The 26,766-nt window shown below is 43.9% G+C and overlaps 1 protein-coding gene across 1 annotated transcript; it reads left to right on the top strand.

Annotated features, from left to right (window-relative positions):
• The first annotated feature begins 697 nt into the window (after window positions 1–697).
• ptpra (protein tyrosine phosphatase receptor type A) lies at window positions 698–26,766 on the top strand. The gene is made up of 22 exons (XM_041955171.1): window positions 698–1,113; window positions 10,779–10,825; window positions 11,072–11,150; window positions 11,261–11,704; window positions 15,593–15,692; window positions 15,911–15,984; window positions 16,461–16,597; window positions 17,308–17,398; window positions 17,673–17,749; window positions 17,846–17,882; window positions 17,998–18,095; window positions 18,584–18,703; window positions 19,320–19,486; window positions 19,587–19,722; window positions 19,888–20,037; window positions 20,149–20,242; window positions 20,398–20,474; window positions 20,646–20,780; window positions 21,319–21,444; window positions 21,617–21,768; window positions 22,173–22,308; window positions 23,466–26,766. Exons 2-22 carry the CDS (start codon window positions 10,805–10,807, stop codon window positions 23,538–23,540), a joined length of 2,526 nt encoding a protein of 841 aa, XP_041811105.1. The 5' UTR covers window positions 698–1,113; window positions 10,779–10,804; the 3' UTR covers window positions 23,541–26,766.

Raw genomic sequence — 26,766 nt, 5'->3', positions numbered from 1 at the left:
AAAAAGAACTACAAAATGTCAAAATCAGTTGGTTCGAAAAAAAAAAAGAAGCAAAGGTTTAAAGCTTTATATTTATATTTATTTTTACACTTAATTGTAATTATTTAATATGATTTAATTAATTATATTTTGACTTTTCTGATAACCTATTCTTATTATCTAAGAGTTCTGTATTATGATTTGGTCATAATAAACTTTCACGATCACTTCATCAATGAATGGAACACATTGTTACAATGGACCTCAAACCACTTTGAAAATATGTCACAAACTGTATCTTTATACTTCTTCCATTTATTTTTCACGAAAAACACACATGAATGAACATCAATACAATGTGTCACATTTAGTCAAAAGGCCCATTTTCATCTCCAGTTCCAGGGCAGGTTGATCATGTCATATGTTAAAAGACACAATCAAGACATACAAAAAGCAGACAAACCAAGAAGCACCTAATCTGGGAGGTTCTTCATCAGTTGGTGGGTTGACAAGCAGGAAGGGACGCTGAAAGTGAGTCGGGGGCCCCTTCATGGACCCCTTGGAGGTCCCCTGCCCCTCAGTCTGGAAGCACTGATCGAGCCCGCTGCGGTGAGGCGCAGTCTGGCCGGTGTAAGCTCCAGCCCGGCCAGCAGGTGTCGCTGCGGGCTGTGGAGAAACAGAGTGGAGAAGAGACGGGGCCTGGCCTGGGAATTTGCTGTTCGCTTCCCATTCTTCCTATGCAGACAGACACACAACATGGCGGACTAGAATAGTCGGCCGACGCGCCCGGATACAGCGGATAAACCGTGGGACTTAACATCCAGGAAGGCCAAGAAAGTACACTCTGAGGGGACGGAGCGTCGGGGCGAAGTAAGGATTTTTTGGGGCAGTGCCGTCCTCGCCTGGATCCAGCAGATAAACTGACCGCGAAGTGTTGGCTGTGTGTCCCAGATCGTGCTTCCCTCCTCTGCTATCACCCAGGTCCCCCCACCCCGCTCTCACTCTCGGTTCCTGGGGTGTGGAGACAGGGGCCGGGGTTGAAAAACGTGGAAGAGAAAGAGAGGACACATTCCTCCCTGCCTCTCCCCCCCTCCTCCTTCCTCTGGTTTCCTCTGGGCGCTTCCAAGAGTTGTGGTGAGTTTTGTTGTTTTTGTTGCGCAAAGCCCGAATCACACTTGTTACGATGTCGCTGTAAGCAGCGTGTTTCCTCTCGCTGTAACACTGTGTCACCCACAAACAAGCACTTCGCGCCCCCGCGCCCGCTCTCCCGGGCTGCGGAACACGGCGCCCGTGTCACGGCGGAGGTAACCCCGGGCTGAGCCAGGAGTGGGCTTGTGTTCGGTAGTTGTACACCTCTTTGTCAGCGCTTGAACATTTCAGAAGTAGCTCGGAGGCAGGGAGGGATTTTTTTTTTTTAAGCGAAGGGGGCTCTGGAGAAAAGGGGGCTCGGGGATGAGTGCGACAACATTTTGTAAGTCCGAGGCTGTAACTCGGCTTGTTGTGCGGATGCTGTTGCGCTGGCAGCGGAACAAAGAGGGGGGGGGTCCGGGTCGGTCCTGCCTCACTGGAAAGTACACTTTATTGATCGACGCGTTGTATTCCACGTTCAGAGAGGGTGGGGAGCTGGCTGGGTGGGTGGAGGAGCAGGAGGGGGGCTTCACGCGACCCACAACAGGAATTAGGTCGCCCTAACATTAACATGTACGGTCTGTCAAATCACAGCGGCTGCTTTGTGTTTGTTTCTTCTTCTTCTTCTGCTGTTGCTGCTCTCTGACACAGCTTCTGGAGTGAGCATTCCCCCCACAACCTCTCCCAAAGTTTTTTTTTTCTTATAATGATTAATATTCTCCTCGCTTTCTGAATGCTGGGTGTAACCGAGCAAACCATTTCAATCTTGCAGTTTTTTTTCATACATTGCTTTGCTTTCACTTGGACAGTAAGTTATGGTTTCTCAACTCATTAGATCTTGGATTAGTCCTTTAATGGCTTGTTTGTCATGACAAATGGTGGCGATCAGATAAACAATATGAATGCACATGCCCGTTTCTGCAGCATCGACTTCAAAGGTGGTTCTAATAGTTAAAAGTCAGAGCAGAGAGAAGCATCATCCAGGCTGAGGAGGCATGGCAGAGCACGGCTTGTCATATCTGAAAAAGCCCTTTGCTATGTCTGCCTGGAGCTTGACTCATCGTGTCTGGACCGATTCAGCGAGCTGCAGCACATGTCCACCGTACCGTTCCACAACACGCTTTCCACTGCGCGGAGGTCATCTCGCCGCGTCACATTAGGCCCATCAGAGTGCGAGAGCGGAGCTGCGCCTCCTGCAACTTTTGTGACTTCTCCCTCGGTGAAGCAGCAGGCCTACCTTGACCCCTGTTCGTCAGGCCCGGACACGTCCGCCTCCTTCCCAACATGCTGTCAAACCTTCCCTGGCTGTCAGGCAGCCCCATCTCAGCAAAGTCGGACTGCGTAAGGGAAAAATAGGCAGAGCTGTTATCATCGTGCTCGCTCTGTCCATATCTTCTCCAGCCTATTTTAAGAAAAGGAGTTATTTCTGTCTTGGGATCCTGAAAGCGCTTCAGCAGAGGAGCTTGAGTGATCCTCACACCACACTTTTCATGATTGGCCTAGTTTCTAAAAATAAGGATAAAGTATAGCTTGAAATCACCTCGTTGGAACTTTGCGTGAAGTTTTGATGGGTGGATCTTTGAAATTGCCTCCATGTTGTGAAATTTCACAATTTCAGGGTGCTGACACAATATTATGAGTTGGCTCTTTGGGTGGGGCAGGAGGTATATTTTTGTTTCCACCTGTGGGCCTACATACTTTACTGTGGAGGAGCACTGTAATTCTGCCTCTAACAGGATAAACACAATGACATTTAGAGGACTACTAAGCATTATGGAGTCTGATTTTAGCCACATCTGATATGTCATTCGGCCTTAATGACATTTATTTTGCAATACAGGAAACAAACCTGTGTGATGACTAACAATTCAAGAATCAAATATCTTGCCTGACTGGGACGACTTCACCCAGAGTCACCCAGCTTTGTTCAGTCCCTCTGTAGATGCCGAGTAGTAATTATGTAATCCCTTCTAATTATTGAGTAAATCTTTGTTTTACATCCTCCTGATGTGGGATGATTGATGTTTCTGGTTCACCACCGCTGTGATGGATATGGATAACAGCTTATTTCTTTTCAGTGGACTTCAAAGACTAGGTGGGGATTTTGTGTATAAGAAGTATTTCAGATGTGTGAGAAGTTTCTTGTCGGCTCACGTGGGATCCAGGTCAGTCAAAACCAGGTGGCTACTTCCTTATTCCCTCATTAGAGTTTAATGGGACGCCGTTTTGCCGTTACCATGAGGTGGGATGATGGCACTGAGTGTAGGAGTTGTGGATGAAAGGGAGCGATATATTAACACTCATACACATAAAGGATTACGCTCGGCTGCGTCTCTATACCTTAACAAGCCACATAAATTCTTTGATTGTTATACAGTACGTCTTAGCAGTGGACACAGTTCTATTAATGTGGCCACCATTCACTGTTCTGTGGGCTTAGAGCCCATATTGTCTCATTTTGTTGAGGAGAAGCAGAAATTATGAGCAAAATGACACATTCACTCACATTGTGTGATTGTCTTTTCCTCCTAGGAAAAAACTTTGATGTGCTTTTTTAAACAATGCCTTCACAGTCGAGGTCAAATTCAGGTCTGATTCAAACCCAGTTGAGAGCCGTAGTTATAAATATTTAGATCTGTCCTTGGCATCGGCCTTCAAGCCGGCAAGACCTCTCTTGCCCCGCTGTGAAAAAATGTCCAAAGAGCGTGTTAGCAAGCCTGTGCAGTCTTTGAATGCACCACCTAAATATTGATGTGGAAGGAAAGGGATTTTGGAGAAGCGCTGTCACGACACTGCTGTGAAGTTCACTCTCAGATGATTGTCTCCTCATCTTGGATGGGCTTCTTATCTCTCAGAGGAAGAGGAGGGGACGAGTGCTGCAGGATGGTCATTCAGATATGAGAACATTCATTTTGGGATCCCATTGTCACAAAACCTCAGGGAATAGTTCTTCTGTGTGAGCATTTTCATTTGATGCCACTTTATACGTCTGCTCAAAAGTAAAGGAAGCTTGTGACCGAAAGGTTGTCGGTTCAATCCCTGGGACCGGCTAATAAATCTGGGTCGGGAAGGTGATGGGCAGCACTTGCCCCTTCCTCATTACCACCACTGAGGTGCCCTTGAGCAAGGCCTTTAACGCCAACTGCCTCAATGGAGCTTCCTCACTTCCTGCCAGGTCAGGCTGTGGCTGCACTGAGCAGCTTCCAGGTGTGATCAGGTGTTTCCTGATAGAGCGTTGCTCTCAGTGATACTCCACCGAATGAATAAATAAATAATCCACCGCATTATACGTCAGGTATTATATTCTGGTTACTTTACAAATCAAGATTTCATCTAAACACATCTGAAGAGCTTGGACATTGTTATAAATTAAACTGATGACCACCATGACCAACAACAGCAAACTGCTACTTACTCATTCATAAATCAGTTATAATCATCCAGTAACATACAGTAGGTATCACTTACAGTGGTCATTTTTCTGTGTTGACTCCTTTTACTTTTTATACAATAAGTACATTCTGCTCATAATACCTCTGTACTTTTATTGAAGCAACATGTAACAGAGTAGTTTTATAGTGTTGTTTTGTTACTATTAAGTAAAAGATCAGAATACTTCCTGCAGCATGTAATATCAGACAAGTTTTTATCTATGCACTTCACTTTTCTTTAAAACACTTTATCAAAGGAAAGCAAACTTCTTAAAAGTTAAATGCCCTCTAAACACCAGCAGCTAGCTCTACAATTACTCAAAAGTGGAAATTAGGATTTAAATCAGGGATCTGATCACAGAATGAGTAGACAAGACTGGGAATCTGGCCAGACATCTGATGCCAGCTTTCAGGGCTTGAAAGTTTTCAGTGCTCTGTGCTCCTGACATGTTTTGGACAGTAAGAAAAAAAAAAGTATTAAGGTTTGATGGCTGCGCGCTGAATGTGGAAATCAGTTTTGGAGTTTTAGTTCCAATGGCAGAGGTGACAGTGAATCTGGTTTCGCCGTGGCCCTCGGGCTGCCCGTTTGGCCCCACACCACGCTTCAAGGTCACAGTGGCTTCTGTGGGGAGGCCATGCTTTGCGCCTCCACATCCTCTCTGTGTCCAATGTGGGAAAGCTTGAGAGGCCCCTGGCATGCTCTGTGAGAAACCCCACAATGAAGCAGACACAGAGCAGAGCTTCACTGACTCACCACTTTCGCTCATTGAAGCAAGTGAGTTTTCTTGATCCTTCCAGCCTGGTGGAACCAAATCATCATTACAGGCCTAATAACAGACACAGCGGTCACTCTTGCCTGTATGATTAGCCAGAATAGTAATCCCATGCTTCTCTTCGTCTTTTCATCAACTCACCAGCACATGAATGAAGGCAACGGGAACACAAACCACACCAGCAGGGAGTAGTATCCCTCAGAAAGGGAAGTCCAGAGGATTGTGGCTGTTGTTGTATGTGGCACAGGGGACATATAATCTGTGGTCTGTTTCGGAGCAAGAGTCGTAGCGGCCCTGGGTTAGGCCTACTGCAGTCTCCCGTGAAGAGAAGCATTCACAGTATTCCTGTTGCCCCAGACTCCCCCCTTCCCAAGACATAGAAACAGTATTAATATGCCATGAATGGAGACAGACAGACAGGCATTATCTAGCGCTGCAGCGACTGGAGAAGCAGGATGCCTCGCAGAAAGCCAGAGGGAAATATTTCTCTGCATGAATGGTAAAGTCCCTTTGACCACCAGTGTCATGTCAGCAGGGCCTGTAGGCTTTGTGTGTGCTCACTTGCCTTGGGCCTCCCTCTATGAATTATTAATAACATTTGTTGATTTTTAAGAATAATGCCGAGCATAAAGGATTCCTGTTTTAGTAGTGTTTGTTTGGCCTCATCTGTCATTTGAGATTCTGTGGAAAACTATATCGAACAACACAGAATAAATTGAGGAAGTAGACTATTAAACTATTAAGGAGTCGAGTATTTTCTCCAAAATTTTTGTCTTCATCTCGAGCCATGACTTCATGTCCGTGCAGTCGGAGAGGAGACTTATTTCTTCACCTAAGGTCACATGCAAACACAAAAGCATCAGTGAAGTCCACAGCCTCGAGTAAGAACTCCCCATATTAAATGACTACCTCGCATTGATCTTACGTCTTGGCCTTTGGTCGTCATGGCGATGTAATTGGACTTCCTTTATATTCTACCTATAAGTGTTCCTTTCACTGTGTGAATGAAATGGCATGGGAACAGCCCAGCCCTTTCACAACTGTGTGATTGCCCCCCTATGAGGTCTGCAGTTGGCCACGGGCAGAGAAGCAACTGTCTTCATTAGCTGGACGGACTCACCGCTCGCATTCACATTGAACTAAGCACCGAGCTCTGCACATTGCCGACTGGTGACACACGGAATGAGGAAGATTTACGAGCGTTGTCTTGCACGACTACGTATGAGATGTTTAGTTTTCTGTAATGAAACACTTGTGTACATTTTTACCCCATGCGTATCCAAACATGTCTCTGATTTCTGTAATTGAATAAATCCTTTGCTTATATTTTCACTGCAGCACGTATGTCGTTATCTTTGTGCGGCTAAGAAACGCCTCGCGAAATTTCCTCAAACAAAAATACCATGAAAGGCTGTAACAACAACCGTAAAACTTCTGAAAGAATGACATGTTCTTCCTTTGTACGAGTGAAAAGTCAAATGAACAAGAAGTAAGACACACACTCGCTAGTTGGCTAGTTTGGTGTGACCTCTAGCTCACAGTAGCTAATGTTAGCAAATATTACTTAGACGTTGCTGTGTAAATAATGTTACTAAGTCAGTTTCTTTACTTGTGCTAACACTACATTTTAGCCTCTACAGTAAAACATTGATTACAGCTAGACTGTGGATTCTCCACCCGAGCCCGATGTGCGCTGACAGCTAGCCTACTTAACTTGGTGCTTTGAAGTTATTTCATTGACAATATAATGTAAGTAAGTAAAAACGATGGACCTGCTGTCTGGCAACTTGTCCGGGGTTGAGGTTTGTTATTTTATTGCTAAACTGTGCTGCGTTAGAGTCAAACCGGCCTCTGGTGGTCTCGGAGGCTGTGTTTGGTCCCACTCCGGCCATCTTCACTGGGAGGCTGGTGACTCCGGTTCCTTGGTCCAGTTTCACCAAACTCAGCAAATGTTTGCCCTCAGAAACACTCAGGGTACATCTTTTGTTTTTCAGACCTAATTATCGTCTTATTTGTGGTCTGATAAACAGTAACTTCATCAAATTCAGTGCCCCATACTGCTTTTGCCCAGCGACTGTAGCTGTTGTATGCCATCGAGGCTTTTGTCATTTATTTAAACACCTGAGACGCATCCTGTTGTGCTTTCTCTCTGCATATACACATAGGTATCTTGTGTGCACAGATGAACTAAAACGTGGGAACAAATTGGATCTCTTGCACACGCAATAGCATTTTGAGAGTTCAGCGTAGTAAAACGTGGCCCTTTCATTCTCTCTTTTCTGTCTATGCCCACTGCAGGGCTCCATAGGAAGGATCAGTGAATAACTAAGCAAGCCAAGCTGCCAATACCAACTTTGGATAAGGTTTGAGACCAAGTCCTGTCCTTACCCCAGGGTCATTAAAGCTAGTGCAGTCAGTTCTGATACTGCGAGAAAGCTTTTAAAAACATTTTTGATTTCTGTCAAAAAAGAAGCAAATGCCCTGCACATGCTTGTGTCTCTTATTTCCTCCAGTTAAACTATTGATTTTTGTTGCTTGTCATAGTCTTAATGAAAGCTGTGGCAGGTTAGCACTTTGCCACAGGGCAGCTCATCCCAGTGGTGACTGCTCTATGTGCTCTGCTTTGTCTGAAAAATATTCACATGGTTGCACAGCACAAGCCCAAAGTAAGGAGAGCACGAGCTGCATGACTACCTTTTAGTGCATTCATTCACTAATAGATAGGCATGTACATGTTTCCTCTGCAGGGAATAGCATGATGAAACTACTGGAAATATATTTACTCTGCTTTTTTTTTTTTAACATTTGGCTGCATCACTGTGCCCAATAAGAGGCTGGATTGAAAAAAAAAAGACAGATGAAAAGTGCTTTATCAATTAAATCTGTTTACGAAACATGAGATCAAATCAATAAAAGTAGGTAGTCAGCCAATTCTTTGTTCTTTTGACAGGAAGTATGTCTTGGTCTGTCAACGAAGGTGCAATGGGAAACTGTTCAGTAACACAGTGTTTATTAGCCATTGTAGGAAGGAACATTATTAGAGCCTGATCAAGAGTCATTTACTTCCTGCATGATAATGTAATGCAACCAAATAATTCAATACTCCTACTTTCTTTGCAATGTCCCCTGCATCCTCCATCATTTGACTGTGAAATACACCAGCACTTCACCCAGAATACCTTTAAAATAGAGAGCACTAACAGCACAATACCTAAAAATGGCACAAATAGAAGCACTTGCCCAGTACCTCCTAAATTAATGATGTCCTCTACCAACACATACCTCTGAATTGCATGCATTCACACACACACACACACACACACACACACACACACACACTCTGGAAGACTGCTGCTCTCGGGAGGCCAAAACAGATTAAGATGCATCTCCAGGGAGGCTGTACTCCTGGGTCTACAGTCCTTAGATAAAAACCTCTCGGGCTCCTGCAGCACCTGTGAAGGTTAGCAACAGGACCGTCTTATATCACTTACACCAACACAGTGACACGTCACCCAGCCTCCCAGGATGGCACGCAGAAAACAATGAGTCATGCTTCATTAAGGAAAGGTTGCTAAAAAAGCTTGTTGATGCAAGTGTACCAATTAGTAACCTTTGTCTATCCCGTCCAATTTAACCTAATACACATTGAGACAGATCCTGTGTAACGCTAATTCCCACAAAATGGTACTAATCACTGAGCTTGTCCATTATAGCTGAGTCACTCTTTTAATGAGTACTGAATGGGAGGATGGCAGCGGTAGGGGTTTAGGTTTGTAATGTGGTTTTGGGGTTAGCGAGGGATTTGTTTTATGTCTTATATGACCAGAAAGCAGAGGAAGGAAGCAACATGCACTCCATGCACATGGACAACCTGTAGGCACTGGAGGACACAGTGCAACTACAGCGCATATCTTTTGGTTGGTTTTGACATACAGGAATAAGAGCTGCAGTGATTATTAGATTAACTATTTGATTGTCAGACTATTAAAAGGCAACATTTTGGTAATCACTTTAATCATGTTAAGTCATTGTTTTAAGACAAAATGCCAAAGTTCTCTATTCCCGCCTTCTCAAATGAGAATATTAGCCAGTCTCATGAGTCATCTATGATTGTAAACTGAATATCTTGAGGTGGGACAAAACGAGACATTTGGAGACATCACCTTACTAGGATAGACATTTTTTCGCCGTTTTCTGACTTTTTATAGACTAAACAATTCATCGCTTAATCGAGAAAATGATTGGTAGATGAACTGATAATGAAAATAAATCAGTCGGCTGTAAAATCTAGTGAAACACTTTTGATTCTCTCAAAATTTAGAAATCTATGAATAGAACAGAGATACAGCCTCCCCGCATTTCTTAAAAAAAAAAAATCCCAAATGCTGTTAGCGTATACCAAAAGGTCCTCTGTAAATATTCACATAGTTGTGCTAAAATCTTAATTCTTTGCTGAATTTTCCCCTTGTCCGTTTTCCTGGAGGCATGCGTTGTTTTTCGGAAGCAGTCATTTGCTGGCTAAATGGATGGGTGACAGACAGAGAGGGGTAGCAACAATTGGATTTGTAGGTTAATAGCGTCCTCATTGACAACGTAACTTGCTCATCATGCCCCATTACAGGCTGCGGTCCGAGCCAAACAGCGCTGCGCTAAAACCAGAATGTAAGCACTGCGATGAATGAGCTCAGTTCACAACACCAGAAGATTGGCAACTGGCACTATTAGAGCTTTTAGCGCCCAATTTATCCTCTGCCCACTGATGCAATAATCCCTGATGTAAAGCATTGGTTTGTGTGCAGTAGCGCCGCAGTGTTTGGCTCAGTGCAGTGCTGAAGTATCTGTGTAAACGGAGGCAGACGAGCTGGATTATTCCAGGGTCAGCGCCACGGGATTAGGTCCAGGGATTATCACAGCTCAGTCAGGGAGACAACAGCCTTGTTGGCCTCAGGGATTATGCAAAGGACCGACAGCCGGCCAGGCCGACCACCCAGCCTCCATCATGCTTTCTCCAGGTCCATCAACTCGCTGGCCTCTGTAAGTGGGTGAGGAGAGTCCTAAGGGCTGATTCACTGTCACTGCAGGAATTTAAATGTGACACTAATTCTGTTTTGGTCATGCTCCGGGTGATGAGCGTGTCAAATGGCACAGCACATTTTCAAGTTGAAACCCTGTTGCAAACGAGAATGATTTCATTAATGAAGAGCTGGGTGATGAACTGGTTGGATTCATTGAAACAAGAATTATTTTATTGTTAATTTAACTAATTTCTAGAACTAAACCTTAACTCTGACTATGATTTTCTTAGAATCAGAAATTGAAAAAAAAAACAGTGCTGTCCTCACACCTGTGTCCATGTTGAAAAGAGCAAGTGAATAATAAAGTAAATACATATTTTCCCGACTGTTTAAGCACTAGAAATTAAGGAGTTGTTCTGAGTAATGCTGAATGCCCTCTGTTTGCTTTCTAGGACCACGCTGTGCGAATGAGTGATTGATGCCAACTTCCCGTCTTCAGGTAAAATGCATTTAACACATGCAGGCTTACACAATGAAAGTATTACCCTCCAAAAGTGTGGAAGCATGTGGGCTTCGGATAGAAGATTTAGAAAATAATAGACTGTACGACACATAAACCCTGAGTGTCTTGATCTAAATGAAAGAATCTTTGGGTTGAGTAACGTTTCTTATTGATTTCAGTGAGATTTGAGGTTGTTTTTGATGAATACCCTCTTGTTCCTTTTGTCATGCATCCTCCACGTAGGGCAGAATGGGTGTGTGTCCCCTGCTCCTGCTGCTCGGTCTAGCCCTCGGGGCCGCCCAGGATCATGTCCCCATCACAAGTACGAACCGTGTCCACCTACATCAAACTCCATCTCTTATTGGCCTTCTGAAATTAAAAGGCTCACAGCGAAAGGTTGCACAACGCTGAAAAATTTCTTCTCCTTTTTAGGTCCTCCAAATATCACTGCCAAACCCACAGACCCCCCTGCCGCACCCTCCCTCAACTTTACAGTCGCACGCACACAAGCCCCCGCGGGCCCACCCACGACGCTCGCCCCCACAGTCATCCCGGTGACGACAATAACAACAACAACCACGACCCCAAGCCCAGCTGGTGAGGGTGATGTACAACCAGCAGGTCCCAATGGCACCGGGCGGGTATTACCAGTCCCCCCACCTCCACCTCCGGCTCCAACTGATGCCCCTCAGCCACCACCGAGCTCCGGGCCTGCCCCTCCTCCCACTCCAGTGGGGGCAGACAACGGGACCACAACATACGCTCTAGACACCCCAACTCCAGAGACTTATTTTATTGAGGACGATACAATCGACGTGGAGACGGAGACCACGACAGAACCTGGGATGGGGTTCACCTCAGACACCACCCCACATGGTGAGTGTTTTGTGGATAATCAGGAAACTGTGTGTGTGTGTTTATTTAACATGTCCACCCTGAAACACCATCCCCAGAGCTGAAGAGCAAGGATTTGTGTCTGAACTTCTCGTAGTGAAGCAGCACCGTTCCCCACTCATACAGAGGTGAATCATAGAGGACACAGAGATGTCAGGTACTCCACCAACTGTGGCCTCAACAGACCAGAACAAAACAACAAGACACGATGTGATTAGAGTGACTCATTTGATCTAGAATGGAAAAACGTCCACTTACCATGACGTGGGTATTCCTATGACTCTGTCTGTCTGTGCTAAACCTACAGCTGAATATAGGACAGTTGTTCAGAGTCATTCAGAGAAGTGTGGCTAATCACTAAGGCACTGTTCAGAGCCTGTGTGCCGTACCCAGATATTTGCAGATTGAGCTGCGATGGGATTTTTCGTCGTTGCCCACGCTGGATTTTATCTGCGGCAAAACCGCAGTTGCTGCTGAACAGGAAAAGTCAACTCTGCTGCTGTTGTGAACTCTGCTTCGGGTTCATGCTTATAAACCGTAAACAAGTTGCTTGTCACCGGCAGATCAGCTAGATACAGCTGCATCAGAGAGGCTGGCTGTCCTTTAATGTGAACTCGTCTGTTCCTCTTGAATTTTGTTTGAACATCTAATGAATTCTCCACACATTCGGGCCCGGATTCAGAGCTGCCACACGTCATCAGATCATCCGAGACACATCGTAATGCGACGTGTGAACATGGCTCAGCTAAAATAGAAGTAGACAAAAGCTTAAGGGAATCTGGACACAACGATAAAACAAAGCTTCATTAGGAGAACTCCTGGAATACATAAACATGACAGATTGATGGTATATTTAAGAACCGCATGAGAGTGTTTTTCTTTTTTTGTTGTTGTCCATCTAGCCGTGTGTTATTCATGCCGGCTGGCAAAGCAGTAGCAACAACTAGAAAAAACAGGCAAGTGAGCTTTCTGGTCAAGAGTCGACCTTTAATATTTTAGATAGTAGGAACACTTTCCTGCTTTTAGACTCCATTGTAGCAGCGCCGGAAATATCCTGACGTGAGATACCTGCATTTGACCAGTCATCTACAAGAATGAGAGTTAGCACCAAACACCAGACGACCCAGACGCTGCCAAAAGCTGCTTCATTTTATGAAATGCTGCTTTTGATGCTTCTGCTGAATGTGTAGCATTAAAGTTGACTTTAGCGCTTCAAACATGAAGAAAATGCTTGAAATGTCAAGCATTATCCAGCTCGTGTTTTAGCAGCCTCGCGTCTGTGTGCTGACCATCCTGGTGATATCCTTGTGAGTGAAACATGACTCCCCCCACCCTTTTCTTTTACATTAATTATTCATATTTCATGATTATAGAGAAATGCACAAATCACTATAAAATGTCACTGATTGATTTTGGAAAGCTGGTTTTTATTCTAGATCATAATAGCAGCAGGTACGCTCTCAGTCAGCCTGCAGTTGGTAAAACAAGATTTGAGACTGTTTTGGTGCAAACGCTTAGAGAGCGTAGTGACATAAAGGGAAGCTGCAGAGGTTCAGATAAGCATTATACAAGCCTGGTCAACATAACTACAACAGATGTGCCTGCACTGCCGTGCGTTACGTCTATTACATAACGTAATTACTTTGGGTTCGTAGGTGTTATGTAATTAGTCTATTGTCTCCCGCCGGCCATCTGCGAGCCTCGTGTGAAGAGCCGTGAGCAGTTCTAGATGGCATCAGAGCCGTCAAGGCTGCGTCAGTTTCACATGATACCCGCAGCCCGTTGTGCTCCAGCCCTGTTCAATGTACACATTGTTCGAGGGAGAACGCTGAAAAGTCCTGGGAATTGTGCGTGAAAATGCTGCATATCTGGGCGCGGATCCAAACTACTTCCCCCTGAAAGTGCATATGGAGCATGAAGTCAAATGACGCATTCTTCGCCGCATAGTTTGTCCCTACCGTTTAGAGCTTTCTTGAATTTTTGAGTCGGCCCATGGAACAGCTGATTTTGTCATTGCATTGTCACCACCGCCGTGCAGTTTTCTAGAAAAGTCTCTTCTTTTGTTGTGAGCCAGTGTGTCTTACTGACCGGTCGTCAGCACACAAACGGCAGCCAGTTTTTTGTACACCAAACTCCTGTTGTTGTTCACGCAGATGCCATGTCTTTTGTGTTAGCTGTGGCAGTGGGAGGTCACCAGGAAGACTATAGGATTGCCCTCAACCAGTAACTCATGCGTGTGGTGAAAACATACAAATTGGTCAGCTATTGTAATCTACATGAGGCATCACAGAGAATAGATAACTTGGTCCGAGTAATGGCTAATTTGTAATGCTGAGCCTTGGTGATCGCAGTGCTTTGTCGACAGTCAGCGGCATCACAATAGCCCCTCATGCTTTCTGTTTGTGACCTGTAGAAAGCGTTTAGCATTTACACTCTAGGTAATTCATATGCAATTCACGGCAAACGTGCTGAACGTTTCAGTATTTTATGCCGTCAGGCTGCGTCTGCTCTCATTCTGGGTCATAGAAGCGGAGGGTCGACCCTCTCAGTTAAACTGTGATTTATCTGCTCACTCCAAAGGACATCCTGTCACGCTCTCTCTGCATCTTCATTTCAGTTTGAGTTTTGTGTTTTGCTTCGGAAGGCCAATGAAATATTAACATGGACAAACCTTATGGAAAGAAAAAAATGCAGGCAGGTGTCGAAAGAGGCAGAGGTCACTTTATGACCTCGGCTTATTCTGACATGTTGGGACTTTAAACAGCAAATAGACATCGACAACCCCGATTCCAAACAAGTCAGGACAGAATGCACTCATTTGTAAATTATCTGTGTTTACTGACGGTTTTAAAAAGTCTTCCTGAGTCCATGCAGTAACATCCTTTATCCAATTATGTGTTCACAAAGTGGTGAACCTCGCTCCATCCTCGCTTCTGAACGACTGAGCCTTTCCAGGATGCTCCTTTCATACCCAATCATGATACTGTCACCTGTTACCAGTCAACCTGTTTATATGTGGAATGATCCAAACAAGTGTTTTTGGAGTATTTTGCTGCTCCTGTCCCAACTTGTTTGAAAGGTGTTGCTGCATCAAATCCAGAATAAGCAGATATTTAGAAAAATCGATGAAGCCGATGAGGTCAAGCATTAAATATATCGTCTGTGTGCTGTTTTCAGTTGAGTTTATGTCAGAAAGGATTAGCAAAATATCACATTCTGTTTCATTCATGTGTCCCACAGAGCCCCAACCTTTGTGGAATCAGGGTTGTAGACATCTATAACAATATTCAATATTGGTGCTGCCAATAAATCAATGTCATATCATACCTCGAGCAGCTGGTTAGCTTATCCTAATATCAACACTGAAAGCGGGGTGAAACAGCTAGCCTGGCTCTGTCCTAAGGCAACAATCTGCCTAACAGCCCCTAATGCTCACTATTGTTATATCATGATCCGTACAGGTAGTTTTCACACTTCTGCTGTGGTTTAATGGGTGGTCACTGTATATGCTGGACTGTTTCTTGGCTGTATGTTTGGTGACTTCGTTTTTTGCTTCGATTTAAAAACAGTATGGAATATGAAAAAAATGGTAAAATCAGTCTTCATTGTATAATTTCTTGATACAATGCATCCCATTGATGAGCCGATAAAATATCCACATTTGACATGTAGCACCCCAAGCTTATGTGTAATAGTGTAATATGAGAGTAATTTAGTAATGGCAAAGGAATTTGGCATCAGTTTCAAACAAAAACACTGACTCAGCTCAAATGTTGAGACACCCTTTTTGATTTTTTTTTTTTTTTCTGTTTTAATCAAATGCATGATACAAACCCTTTATTCTCCCTTTTCTTTCTGTCTCCAATGTAGACAACAACCAGTCTGATGACATGCCAATCATAGCAGTCATGGTGGCCCTGTCCTCCCTGCTGGTCATCATCTTCATCATCATCATCCTCTACATGCTGAGGTTGGTGAAGTGCGGTTGATCTTACACACTACACACTAGCTAGAGACCTGTGGTGAAAGCCAGAGGTGCTCCTGTTACCATGGCAATGGCTGATTGGCATTCAGCTGTGAGACTAAATCTATATGTGTTTGTTTGTGTGTGTGAGCACAAGAGAGAGAGAGAGACGGTGTGTGTATCACTGTGTGTTAATGTGCCCTTTGATCTGTTTTGATTGACAGGTTTAAGAAGTATAAGCAGGCGGGAAGTCATTCAAACTCCTTCAGGCTGACCAATGGTAGATCAGATGATACAGGTAAAACACCCACACATGCATTATTGTGTGCTTGTGTGTGTGTTGTATGTGTTGGCAGATGTGACTGCATACTCATCGAGTGCTCATTTATTTGTTTTGTGTCATATCTGCAAATACGCACAGCCGGCTTGATCTAACTTGTCAATCGTTGTTGTTTCCGATAAGACTCGATTGATCTTGCCTTCCCTAACCGATAACATTTCACTGGTTGACTGTTGGCAGAAGGCTTTTGTTCACTGTGATTACCTAACCAACAGGGCTGCAGTTAGCTCACTCATGTGTCACAGTGTTGAGTCACATCGCCCTCTGGTGGGCATCTGTAGAAAAGACAAATGATGAAGTCAGTGTTACTTGATGTAAGACAGTTCAACTCTCATTTTCCTACCCCCTTCTCCCCTGTCTTTATCTCCACCTGTCTCACCCCTCCCATTCCTTTCCTCCTCTCCTGCCTCCTCCCTTCCTGCTCGCCGGCGCAGAACTCCAGAGTGTCCCGCTATTGGCCCGTTCCCCCAGCACAAACAGGAAGTACCCACCGCTTCCCGTCGACAAGCTTGAGGAAGAAATGAACCGTCGCATGGCTGATGACAACAAGCTCTTCAGGGAGGAGTTTAATGTATGGCACACTAAAACACACACACACACACTCTGATAACATATACTGAGTCTGACGTTCACCTTTAACCCACATATCTGTCTCCTGGCTAACCCAACCAGGGGGACTTGTGGCCCAGGATGTATTTCAGTTGCCAGGGGATACATAGAAAGATTATGGAGAAGCTCAGCTAATTGGAAAAAAAAATGAAATTATAACTTGATTTGAAATCTATCTACATATCTGTGTGGAGGATTACAAATTGCTGTGATGCTGATCTTCAGTCACAATAACCAGCAATCTGCCAGCTGCAGTGGGCTGACTGCACAGCGCATACCTCGAAGCCAACCTTACAGCCACATGTTGCAATTAAGAGTGCAGTCAAGTCAAAATATTAAGGTAAAAGCAATGGATAAGCTGTTTTAAATAATTACCCAACACTAATGGATAAACAGATGAAATGAGGGGCAAAAAGCAATGCATAAACAGTTAAAAATGGATAGAATGGTTGAAATAGTTAGCTACAAGTAAGAGATTAACAAATAAAATAGTTAACTGCAGCACATTCATACAAACTACATGTGGGGTGATTCATAATAGGCACACAGGGAACAAAAAGACGAAGCTAGCAGGAAATGATGTGCAGGGTCACACAGAGAGATCTGGATCTGATATGCATCCCTCTGCTCTTCCTCCCTGTTATCTAAATGCGTTTTTTTCTGTGTGTCCAGGCGCTGCCAGTCTGCCCCATCCAGGCATCATGCGACGCTGCTTCCAAGGAAGAGAATAAGGAAAAGAACAGATATGTGAACATCCTGCCATGTGAGCCCTGACACTGTGACATTAACAAAGCAGCACTCAAAGAGCTCTTCTCTGCTATTTCAGGCTTTTACACACATGTATCAGTGCAATCACAGTAAATATCCAGACCAGCTGGCATCAAAGACAGTTTACCCAGTGATTTTGTGAGTTGTGCTTTTGTGGTCAGGGTGGAAAAATGATGATCTACCACGTGTAATTAAAATTCCCTCTCTCACTGTGCTCCTCCCCTGCTTCCTTTGCGTTTTCTCTCTGGCTCTCCTGCTTTCTCCCTCAGATGATCACTCCAGGGTCCACCTCACATCTCTGGAGGGAGTCCCTGACTCTGACTTCATCAATGCCTCCTTTATAAATGTTTGTGCAGCAAATTTTCCTACAAAGTAAACAGTTCTGCTCTAAACATGATGAATCTTCATTCTAACGCCTCTTCTTGACCTCTTGCTTCTGCAGGGTTACCAAGAGAAGAATAAGTTCATTGCAGCTCAAGGTAAGGTTTGTGCGGAGGCAGAAAGATGGTGCTGTAGTTTATTCAACACACAAACTACCAGATTGTTGTCTTATCGATCATCCTCTGAGTTTCTGCATCTGTCTCGGTCTCTCAGGGCCGAAGGAGGAAACGGTGAATGACTACTGGCGGATGATCTGGGAGCAGAACACCGCCACTATTGTCATGGTGACCAATCTGAAGGAGAGAAAAGAGGTAGGAGAGCTGGAGCAGGAGGGATGATGATGATGATGGTGCATGTGTTTATGTTTATAAGCTTCAGTGCATTTTGTATGGAATATACATACACAGTTGAGACTGGATATCCCTGTTTAAAAGCACCAGGTAACAAAATCACCCCCAACCTCTTTGTTTTATGTTTAACGTGTCTTTATTTGTAAAGTTAATTTTTTATCCGTTCAGTTAGTTAAACAGTGCACTTTAGCACTTTTTAAACCACCGTGTGAATCCTTGTGTGTGAGCCACGGCAAGCATGACTGGTCTTTAAATCATGACTTTGCCCTTACCTCTCTCTTTTTTTTCTTTTTTTTTTGACTCACTCAGTCATAGAGGCAACATATTCCCATTATTGTTGGTTTGGGTAACCTAATTTGTATTCTCGCCTTTTTTTCCCACAGCTGAAATAAATTGAGGCTGTTATTCCCTTGTGTAACTGTATGACTGTGCTCAATGTTGTGTTTCAGTGTAAGTGTGCCCAGTACTGGCCGGACCAGGGCTGCTGGACATACGGGAACATCCGCGTGTCCGTCGAAGACACAATGGTTCTGGTGGACTACACCATCCGCAAGTTCTGCATCCAACAGGTAATGTCTCATAGCCAGGATATAATTGTTTTAGTCTGTGTTTACCCTCCCATTTCCTCTGCAAGCGTTTGTGTGACTAAATACGTGAAAGGAAAACTGCTGGAGAGTGTATTTAACCCTCTGGAGTCTGAGGCCTGTCAGACACCTCTGAGGTAGTTTGACATGCCTTGATATTTTTATTTATTTCACCTATGATAAACATTTATGGCTGAGACCTTTGAGCTCTGAACCTTGTTAAACATGGGTGTTGGCTACATGTAGGTGATTAAATCAGACATTTAATGTGGCTTGTACTACTAAACACAAAGAATATTGATCAAGTGGGCATGCTGTTCGTATTGCTAGTATTGGTTTTTATGTTTCTGTGACAAAAATTGGCTGAGTTTTTCCAAGTAGTTTGGTTTAAAAAAATTATTTTATTCTGCTGGTGGGATTAACAACCTAAAGATATTCTGTCAGTTTGTGTATCAGAGCACATACTGCTGACACAAAAATGAGTAGATATGGATTTAAATCTTTGAATATGCAGGCATTTAAGTTTAGTGACTTAAATAGAAACCTAGATCACACCACAGTGTTGCGGCTTGGTCTATGACCTGGTTTGTTTGTGTCTCAGGTGGGAGATGTGTCAGGGAAGAAGCCTCAGAGGCTCGTCACCCAGTTCCACTTCACCAGCTGGCCTGACTTCGGGGTGCCCTTCACCCCCATTGGCATGCTCAAGTTTCTCAAGAAAGTCAAGAATTGCAACCCCCAGTATGCCGGGCCCATTGTGGTCCATTGTAGGTAAGTGGATCAACGCTCACACTCTCCCTTTTGCCTGTTTTGTTCTGTGCCTTTGTCGGCAGGTCACACACAACTCACATGTCATGTTTCTGTCTGTCAGTGCCGGCGTGGGGAGGACAGGGACCTTCATTGTGATCGATGCTATGTTGGACATGATGATCGCTGAGAGGAAGGTGGACGTGTTTGGCTTCGTCACCAGGATCAGAGCCCAGCGCTGTCAGATGGTCCAGACTGATGTAAGTCCAGCGCTGACACACTCCACCCAGGGCACACTACTGAAGATACACCACAGTGTCTATTCACATGACTTCAGTCTCTCCCATGATGCCTTGTTTCGATGCAGCGATTTTTAACTTCCACTTGTCCGTCACCTTCCTCTGTCCGTCCTCTGTCCGCCCCAGATGCAGTACGTGTTCATCTTCCAGGCGTTGTTAGAGCACTACCTGTATGGAGACACAGAGCTGGAGGTGACCTCTCTGGAGTCCCACTTGGCCAAACTCTACGCCCCCTCACCTGGAGCTGGCTGCAGTGGTCTGGAGGCTGAATTCAAGGTCTGTCTGTGTGTTGTGTTCGTCCGGAGAACAGTTAACAGTTAACACTGATTTGACTACCTCAGTTCTCATACCTCTGCATTTAAACGGCTTTGATTTCCTAATTTCTAGAAACTGACATCCATCAAGATTCAGAATGACAAGATGAGAACAGGCAACCTGCCCGCCAACATGAAGAAGAACAGAGTCTTACAGATCATTCCATGTGAGTGATGCAGTCATGGTTGTGAAGTTTGGGTCTATACAATATTCGTGTGCCTGCACACAGCGATGAGTGCCATGCTGCACATTGTAGACGTATAGCTCCTGTGTCAGCTCTGAAAGCGTCAAACAAGGTTAATTTCTCCTCACTTCTAACAGACGAGTTCAACAGAGTGATCATTCCAGTCAAACGAGGAGAGGAGAACACCGACTACGTCAATGCCTCTTTCATTGATGTGAGTGTAAAAGCACCTGGATAAGAGTGGATCATTTCATTTCATTAATGCGAGCAATCGATCAGGTGTTTCAAGTCTCTCTGTCTTCCTCCTGTTTATTTTTGCATCCTCCATTCATGCCTCCTCTCCCTCCGGACATCACTTCCTGTCATCTCCCCCGTCTGGTCGCAGGGCTACCGTCAGAAGGACTCCTACATGGCGAGCCAGGGCCCCCTGCAGCACACCATAGAGGACTTCTGGAGGATGATCTGGGAGTGGAGAAGCTGCTCCATAGTCATGCTCACTGAGCTGGAGGAGAGAGGGCAGGTGGGTGTCTGTGTGAGGATACAAACTCTAGTATTAAATATCGGTTCAATAACTGGCTAAAATAGGATATTGATATTAGGTTATTTACTTCATGCTAACTTGATGCCTCCAGTCTTGTATAACATGATAATAATCTGAGCAAAATGACTTGACTTTTAGTGGTTTTCCAACATATGTGCATAGATCTTTAATAAGCTGTGACATGAATTATTAGTGGTCATGTTGTCCAGATGCTGAAACAAAGAGTAAAAGGAATTGTTGGGGCTAAACAGCCATACCAGGAAATCCTCCTAGCTGAGAGTTATTTCCAGAAAACATGGTGGATTTGGTGTCAGTTTCCTTCTTTGCTCATGTAATTAACTATTAATGTACCTGGAATTTGTTCCTCTCTTTAATAGTCATGGCATCTGCAGAATTGAAAAATCACTATCGATAGATTTCGATGACATTGACGATTTTAGAATCCCTGGAAACGTTCAGAATCTCAGCAGGTCGTTAAGCGTGGTAATTTGACCATCTCTGTTAATGGGTCCTGCAGGAGAAGTGTGCTCAGTACTGGCCCAGTGATGGAGCAGTGGTCTACGGGGACATCTCCATCGAGATTAAAAGGGAGGAGGAGAGCGAGAGCTACACAGTGCGTGACCTCCTGGTCACGAACAACAGGGTGAGAGAGAACTGAATGAAACAAGCGCATGCTGCCAATCCAGTCAGTTAATGTCGTGCTTTGTGAAGCCCAGATTAGCTAATACTAATTATATGCCAACAACAAATCCTGCAACCTACTACCTACAAAACATATTGTAATCTCTTCTTTTTGCCCTCCTCCATCTTTCCAGGAGAACAAGGCTCGAGCGGTGCGTCAGTTCCATTTCCACGGCTGGCCGGAGGTGGGCATCCCCACTGACGGTAAGGGCATGATCAACATAATTGCTGCGGTGCAGAAACAACAGCAGCAGTCTGGCAACCACCCCATCACGGTGCACTGCAGGTAAGACACACACACATACACACAGCCTTCCTCGCTCAGCTGGTTGCTGTTGTATGAACCAGTATAAGAAAGTACGCCAAACAAAACACTTGACTTTAAAATAATTATATGGATTTTTCTGTTAGTTTTGCACAATGGGGACACTCCTGGCAGTAACGTGGTGATGTGTGTCTGTGAAATTGTTGCAGCCATTAAATCACAGGAAAAAACAACTCAAGAACGAGAATTGTTCTCTTCTTCCTCGTGACATTTTAACTGCTCCCAGAATTGTTGCTATGCTCCTTCTCCTAGCGTTTACTCACAACGAAGCCCCCTGTGTGTACGTCATTTCTGCACGTGCTGACTGCGGTGTGCATATTTAGGTTTACATTTGTGCCTTTGTGTGTGTGTGTGTGTGTTTACAGTGCTGGTGCTGGCCGGACGGGGACGTTCTGTGCGTTGAGCACAGTCCTGGAGAGGGTGAAGGCAGAGGGCATCCTGGATGTCTTCCAGACAGTCAAGAGCCTCAGACTGCAGAGACCCCACATGGTGCAGACACTGGTGAGGGACCCTTTGAACCTGAGTAACAAATTGCTTTTGATTATTGCTTTGGCATAGGGCCAACTTAGCATTTAGTAGTGCTTAGTTTCTTTTCCTCACAAGTACTGATGAAGTTATGATGATCCCTTTTCAAAAATGCATGTTGCCCCTTTTACCTCACTGAGCAAACAAACCGAAAGCTTGATTCATTGCACTACCGAGGATTTTTTTCCACTGCTGTTGGTGTAGTGTAGTGTAGCGATTTTGTTTGAATGCAGCAGTAATGTCAATAAAGAGTTAAAGTGTGGAACCAGTGGAAACAGACACTTGATTCCAAAGCTGAAGGGTATGTTTGCAGGGTTGAATACTTTGAGAAACACCCTCACTTTCTGGCATAGATGAGAAGATTGTTCCCACTCTTGCTTCTGTACGGCAACTGTGTAACTGGAGCCAGCTGCTGGTTAGCTTAGCTGAGCATAAGGACTTGGACACAGGAAAACAGCTAACCTGGTTCTGTCAGGTGACAGGATCGGCCTTCCAGTACCCGTAAAGATCAGTGATTAGCATGTTACACCTCTTTGTTTATCACATACAAAAACCGAGGTGTAAAAAAGACAGTCCGTTGTGTTAAGATGGGTTATGTGCTCGTCTGTTTATTGGCCAAGACCAGTTGCTAGGCAACAACCTGAGGGCACTGGTCCTGGTCAAGTAGTAGTCTGGCATGTAACAAGATACAATGTGTTCATTAGTATGTTTTAGAGGTATTGATAGGTAGATTTTGTTACCTTTGGACAGAGCCAGGTGAAATCTATCCTAATCTAAGATAAGATAACCAGCCGATGGCTACGTATTTTCTGCAAAGACATGAGAGTGGTATCAATCTTGCCATCTTACTCTCAGCAGGAAAGAGAATAAGCGTATTTCTTTAAATATTGGACTTTACAAATACAGTTTTTATTGTATATTTTCCTGTGTTTGACATGCAGAGACAGATGCAAAACTTTCATACTGCATCTATGCTCAAACTACAGCTGAGTGGCTGCTCTGCTGTTTGACTGTAAGCTCTCAAACACAGGATCAGCGCCTTCGGTGATTGAAATGTCACAGGTTTCAGTAGATTATAGTGTTAGTGTCTCAAACTGACACAGCCGTTTCTCCCGTCCCCTCCCCCTCCCCAGGAGCAGTACGAGTTCTGCTACAAAGTGGTCCAGGAGTATATCGATGCCTTTTCCGACTACGCCAACTTCAAGTAGGGACCTGCCGTGGAGGGATGGATGTCCACATACACTTCATGCAAGCATAATGCACGCGCCAGAACACACACACATACATTACCATGCAGAAAGCTGCATATTCCCATCTGATGGATTTTTTCCAAAAGACTCATCACAACTTGACCTGTGGATGGGATGAACTGCCCGGAGGAAAAGGGAACAGAGGCCTCGGCCCGGAGGACAGGGCAGTGCAGTCGGACAGAGAAAATAACTGAGATGCCTTCTTGAATATTTTGTAATATTGGTCTTGTTAATACAGCCCTTCACCCCCATTTGCTTCCCATGCCCCCCCCCCCCTTCCACATATGTATATATACTTACTGTGTTGCATCTTATTACTTTGGTTTCAGACACAGTTTTGAGTTTGGCTGCATTTTCGGGTGGCACCTGTAATGTATTTTATTGGTGTGTGTGCGTGTGTGTATATACACACGCACACACACATACATAAATATAAATATACATGAATATATAAATATATATGAATATGAATGGAATGCTTTGGAGGCTAATGTAAGAACATCCAGAGGCAAGGTAATGATGTTTGGATTTCTTTTTTACTTTTTAGGGTCAGAGACTTAAAACATGTTTGGCTTTGCTCGAGCCGCGCTGTAGCAACATGTGTGGTAGCAAAATCCTGAACATTTACACACAAAACTCCTACACACACACACACACACACACACACAAGCAGAGCCATTTAGTTCCATCTATCGAGCCAATTACACTTTTAGGGGTTTAAAGGCCACTCATGATTGAAGATCTGAATCTCAGTAATGTAGCTCATAGGCTCAGGGTGACACACACACACATGCACACACAAACATATACAGTAAATAGTAGGAGCCATTCTTTTTTTGGAGCATCTGTGTGTGTTTGTTTGAACTTGAGCATAAGCTGGCAGAGAAGACGGCGTGTTTTCAAATCACTGCTACCCGCCAAGTGCCAAAATCCTTCACTCACTTGGTTCTGAGTCTGAGACACTTTACCAACCCTGTTCAGACATTCAGTACAAGAAAGCTATTTTACCGTCTAAGCTCCTTTCGCGAACACATTCGTGGACTATGACAGGAAACTGGGAAAGTAGAAAGTAAGTATGGATTTTTTGGGGGATTCTCTGCCCTTTACAGAAATTTAAGGAACAGGAGAATTGGTCAAGCTTTAATGTAAAATCTCTATATTTTTATTTGAAGGTCTGTTACAATATCAGCAGCAATGCTGATCATGTTGACAAGCCAAATCACAAACAACACAATCACAAGTTACTCCATTATTGCATTATAAATTCAGCAAATGCTATGTACCCGGCATATTTTGTTTCTTGTTTACAGACACATGTCAGTATTTCTTGTAGACCGTATTGAGCATTTCTTTTCTGTATGGGTTTCCTTTGAGTCTGCCTGAATTGACTGTATATATGTATATATATATACACAATCATATATATATGTATACATATATACATAAGCCTTGCATCACTACGCTGTACTGTCACTCTTTTAAAGAATGATCCCCGTTTCTTTCCCACCATGAACACTGATGCCGAAGAATGTTTCTTTTTATTCGAATGCTGTTGCCAACGTATTCCTCAAAAATGGATGCATTGTTACTTTAATAGCGGAGGTGTGCCATGCGATGTTTGCTATGATTTTTTTTTTTTCTTTTAATGGCCATCCTGTGAGGACCCTCAGACTTGAACTACAGTGTTTGTTTTTTTTAGATGAGGTCACAGTTGAGGCCATGCCCTTTATGATTGTACTGAAAGATGAATAATGTCGGTTAATCGCAGGGCCTTCAGGTCAGTCGTCATTTCAGCTCGCAGGAAATGACTGATGCCAGGATTCTTTAAATTTACAAACTGAACATATTCAGCTTGAGTTCATCTCCAGAGCTGATTTAACATTCAACTGGGTTTTAACTCTCACCAGAGGAGCATTCAGAGGCTCACCTGCATTTTAACAGTTTTCAATGCCATGATATGAGCAGCAACATTTCTTTTCAGAGTTTTTAAGATGTCCTTTTTTATTATTATCATTTTAACAGAAAACAGCCCCTTTCTTGTACATTATTTACATCACACTAATGCATTACACTAACACTCCCATATGTTTTAACTTTTCTGAAAAGAAGGAGCACAATCAAAGTTAATTTATTGAAAGCAGAAGTCATTAAAAGTACATGCTGAATTTTCAGGAAGGGCGATTGCGTCAATGTTTGATTGCTTGAACACTCATGCACTGTTTGCACCAAAAGCAAAGCCCTTAAAATACAGAAGCGAATGAGAGCTGAGGTCAGAATGGCGATACGGCCTTTGATGTTGGAGTATGGGAGCTATATTCGAACTCTTGAGAAGCTATTTCAGGTCTCGAAGCCCCGGGTTAAGCCTACTATAAGGCCCCTGCAGGGACTTAAAAGTAGCAGCCGTTTTAATTGACCAGCCACTGAGACTGTTGGCTGTTTGAGCATCGTCACAGTCATTTCAGGTCCTCTTTTGTTCCAAAGCATCACAAGTGCCCACGCTCTGAGTTACGTGCCATTATGTTCTTCTTTTATTTACTTCACCACTTATTGGTGGTAATCAGTAGAGGAGGGGATGCTTTGTGTTTTGGCTTTTCTGTCTGTGCTTCAAACACAGGTTTATTGTGTGTGTTTGGATCATGTGATCACTCTGTCTCACTGCAATTTGACAGCAAAACGCGACACTGTGCCCACCCACAAGACCCACTATTTTACTATTAGAATGAACTCTAAAAAGTGCCTCACTGGTAGGTTAAAAAAAAAAACAGCAACTTAATTTTCTCAATTTTACAGACAGCATGTGGTAGAACATCTGCATTTTCCCGACTCAGATGTATTTCCTCAAAGATCACAGCAGACTGATGGTAAACCTCTTTGTATGACAAATCAATAGGGCCAAAAGCAAGACTGGGTCAGTCATCCTTCCTCACATTCCCTCTAGTTGCATATGGGTAGATTCCTGGATAGTGCAGATCAAACTAACAATTAGGTCACTTTTTAATTGATTCCATCTTTGATTTGATGGCTTCATTTCATTCCATATCACTTAAATGTGGGATCCATGACAAGTAATCAATTGTGGATACCCAAGTGTAAAAAAAAAAAAAAAAAAAATTCCCACAGCAAATCCATTTGCATCTTTAATGCTTTTTCACGAGGGAAAGCAGTTGTCCCTGTTTCACATCCC

Source organism: Chelmon rostratus, chromosome 2, assembly GCF_017976325.1.
Source record: "Chelmon rostratus isolate fCheRos1 chromosome 2, fCheRos1.pri, whole genome shotgun sequence".
NCBI lineage: Eukaryota > Metazoa > Chordata > Actinopteri > Chaetodontiformes > Chaetodontidae > Chelmon > Chelmon rostratus.
The sequence above is the reverse complement of the archived record's forward strand: the minus strand, read 5'-3'. Positions and strand labels throughout refer to the sequence as shown.

Coding starts and splice junctions, on each gene's coding strand:
- ptpra (XM_041955171.1), top strand. CDS start 10,805: ATGCCAACTTCCCGTCTTCAG. Junction 10,826..11,071: donor TGCCAACTTCCCGTCTTCAG/GTAAAATGCATT, acceptor TCCTCCACGTAG/GGCAGAATGGGTGTGTGTCC. Junction 17,883..17,997: donor TAAGTTCATTGCAGCTCAAG/GTAAGGTTTGTG, acceptor TCGGTCTCTCAG/GGCCGAAGGAGGAAACGGTG.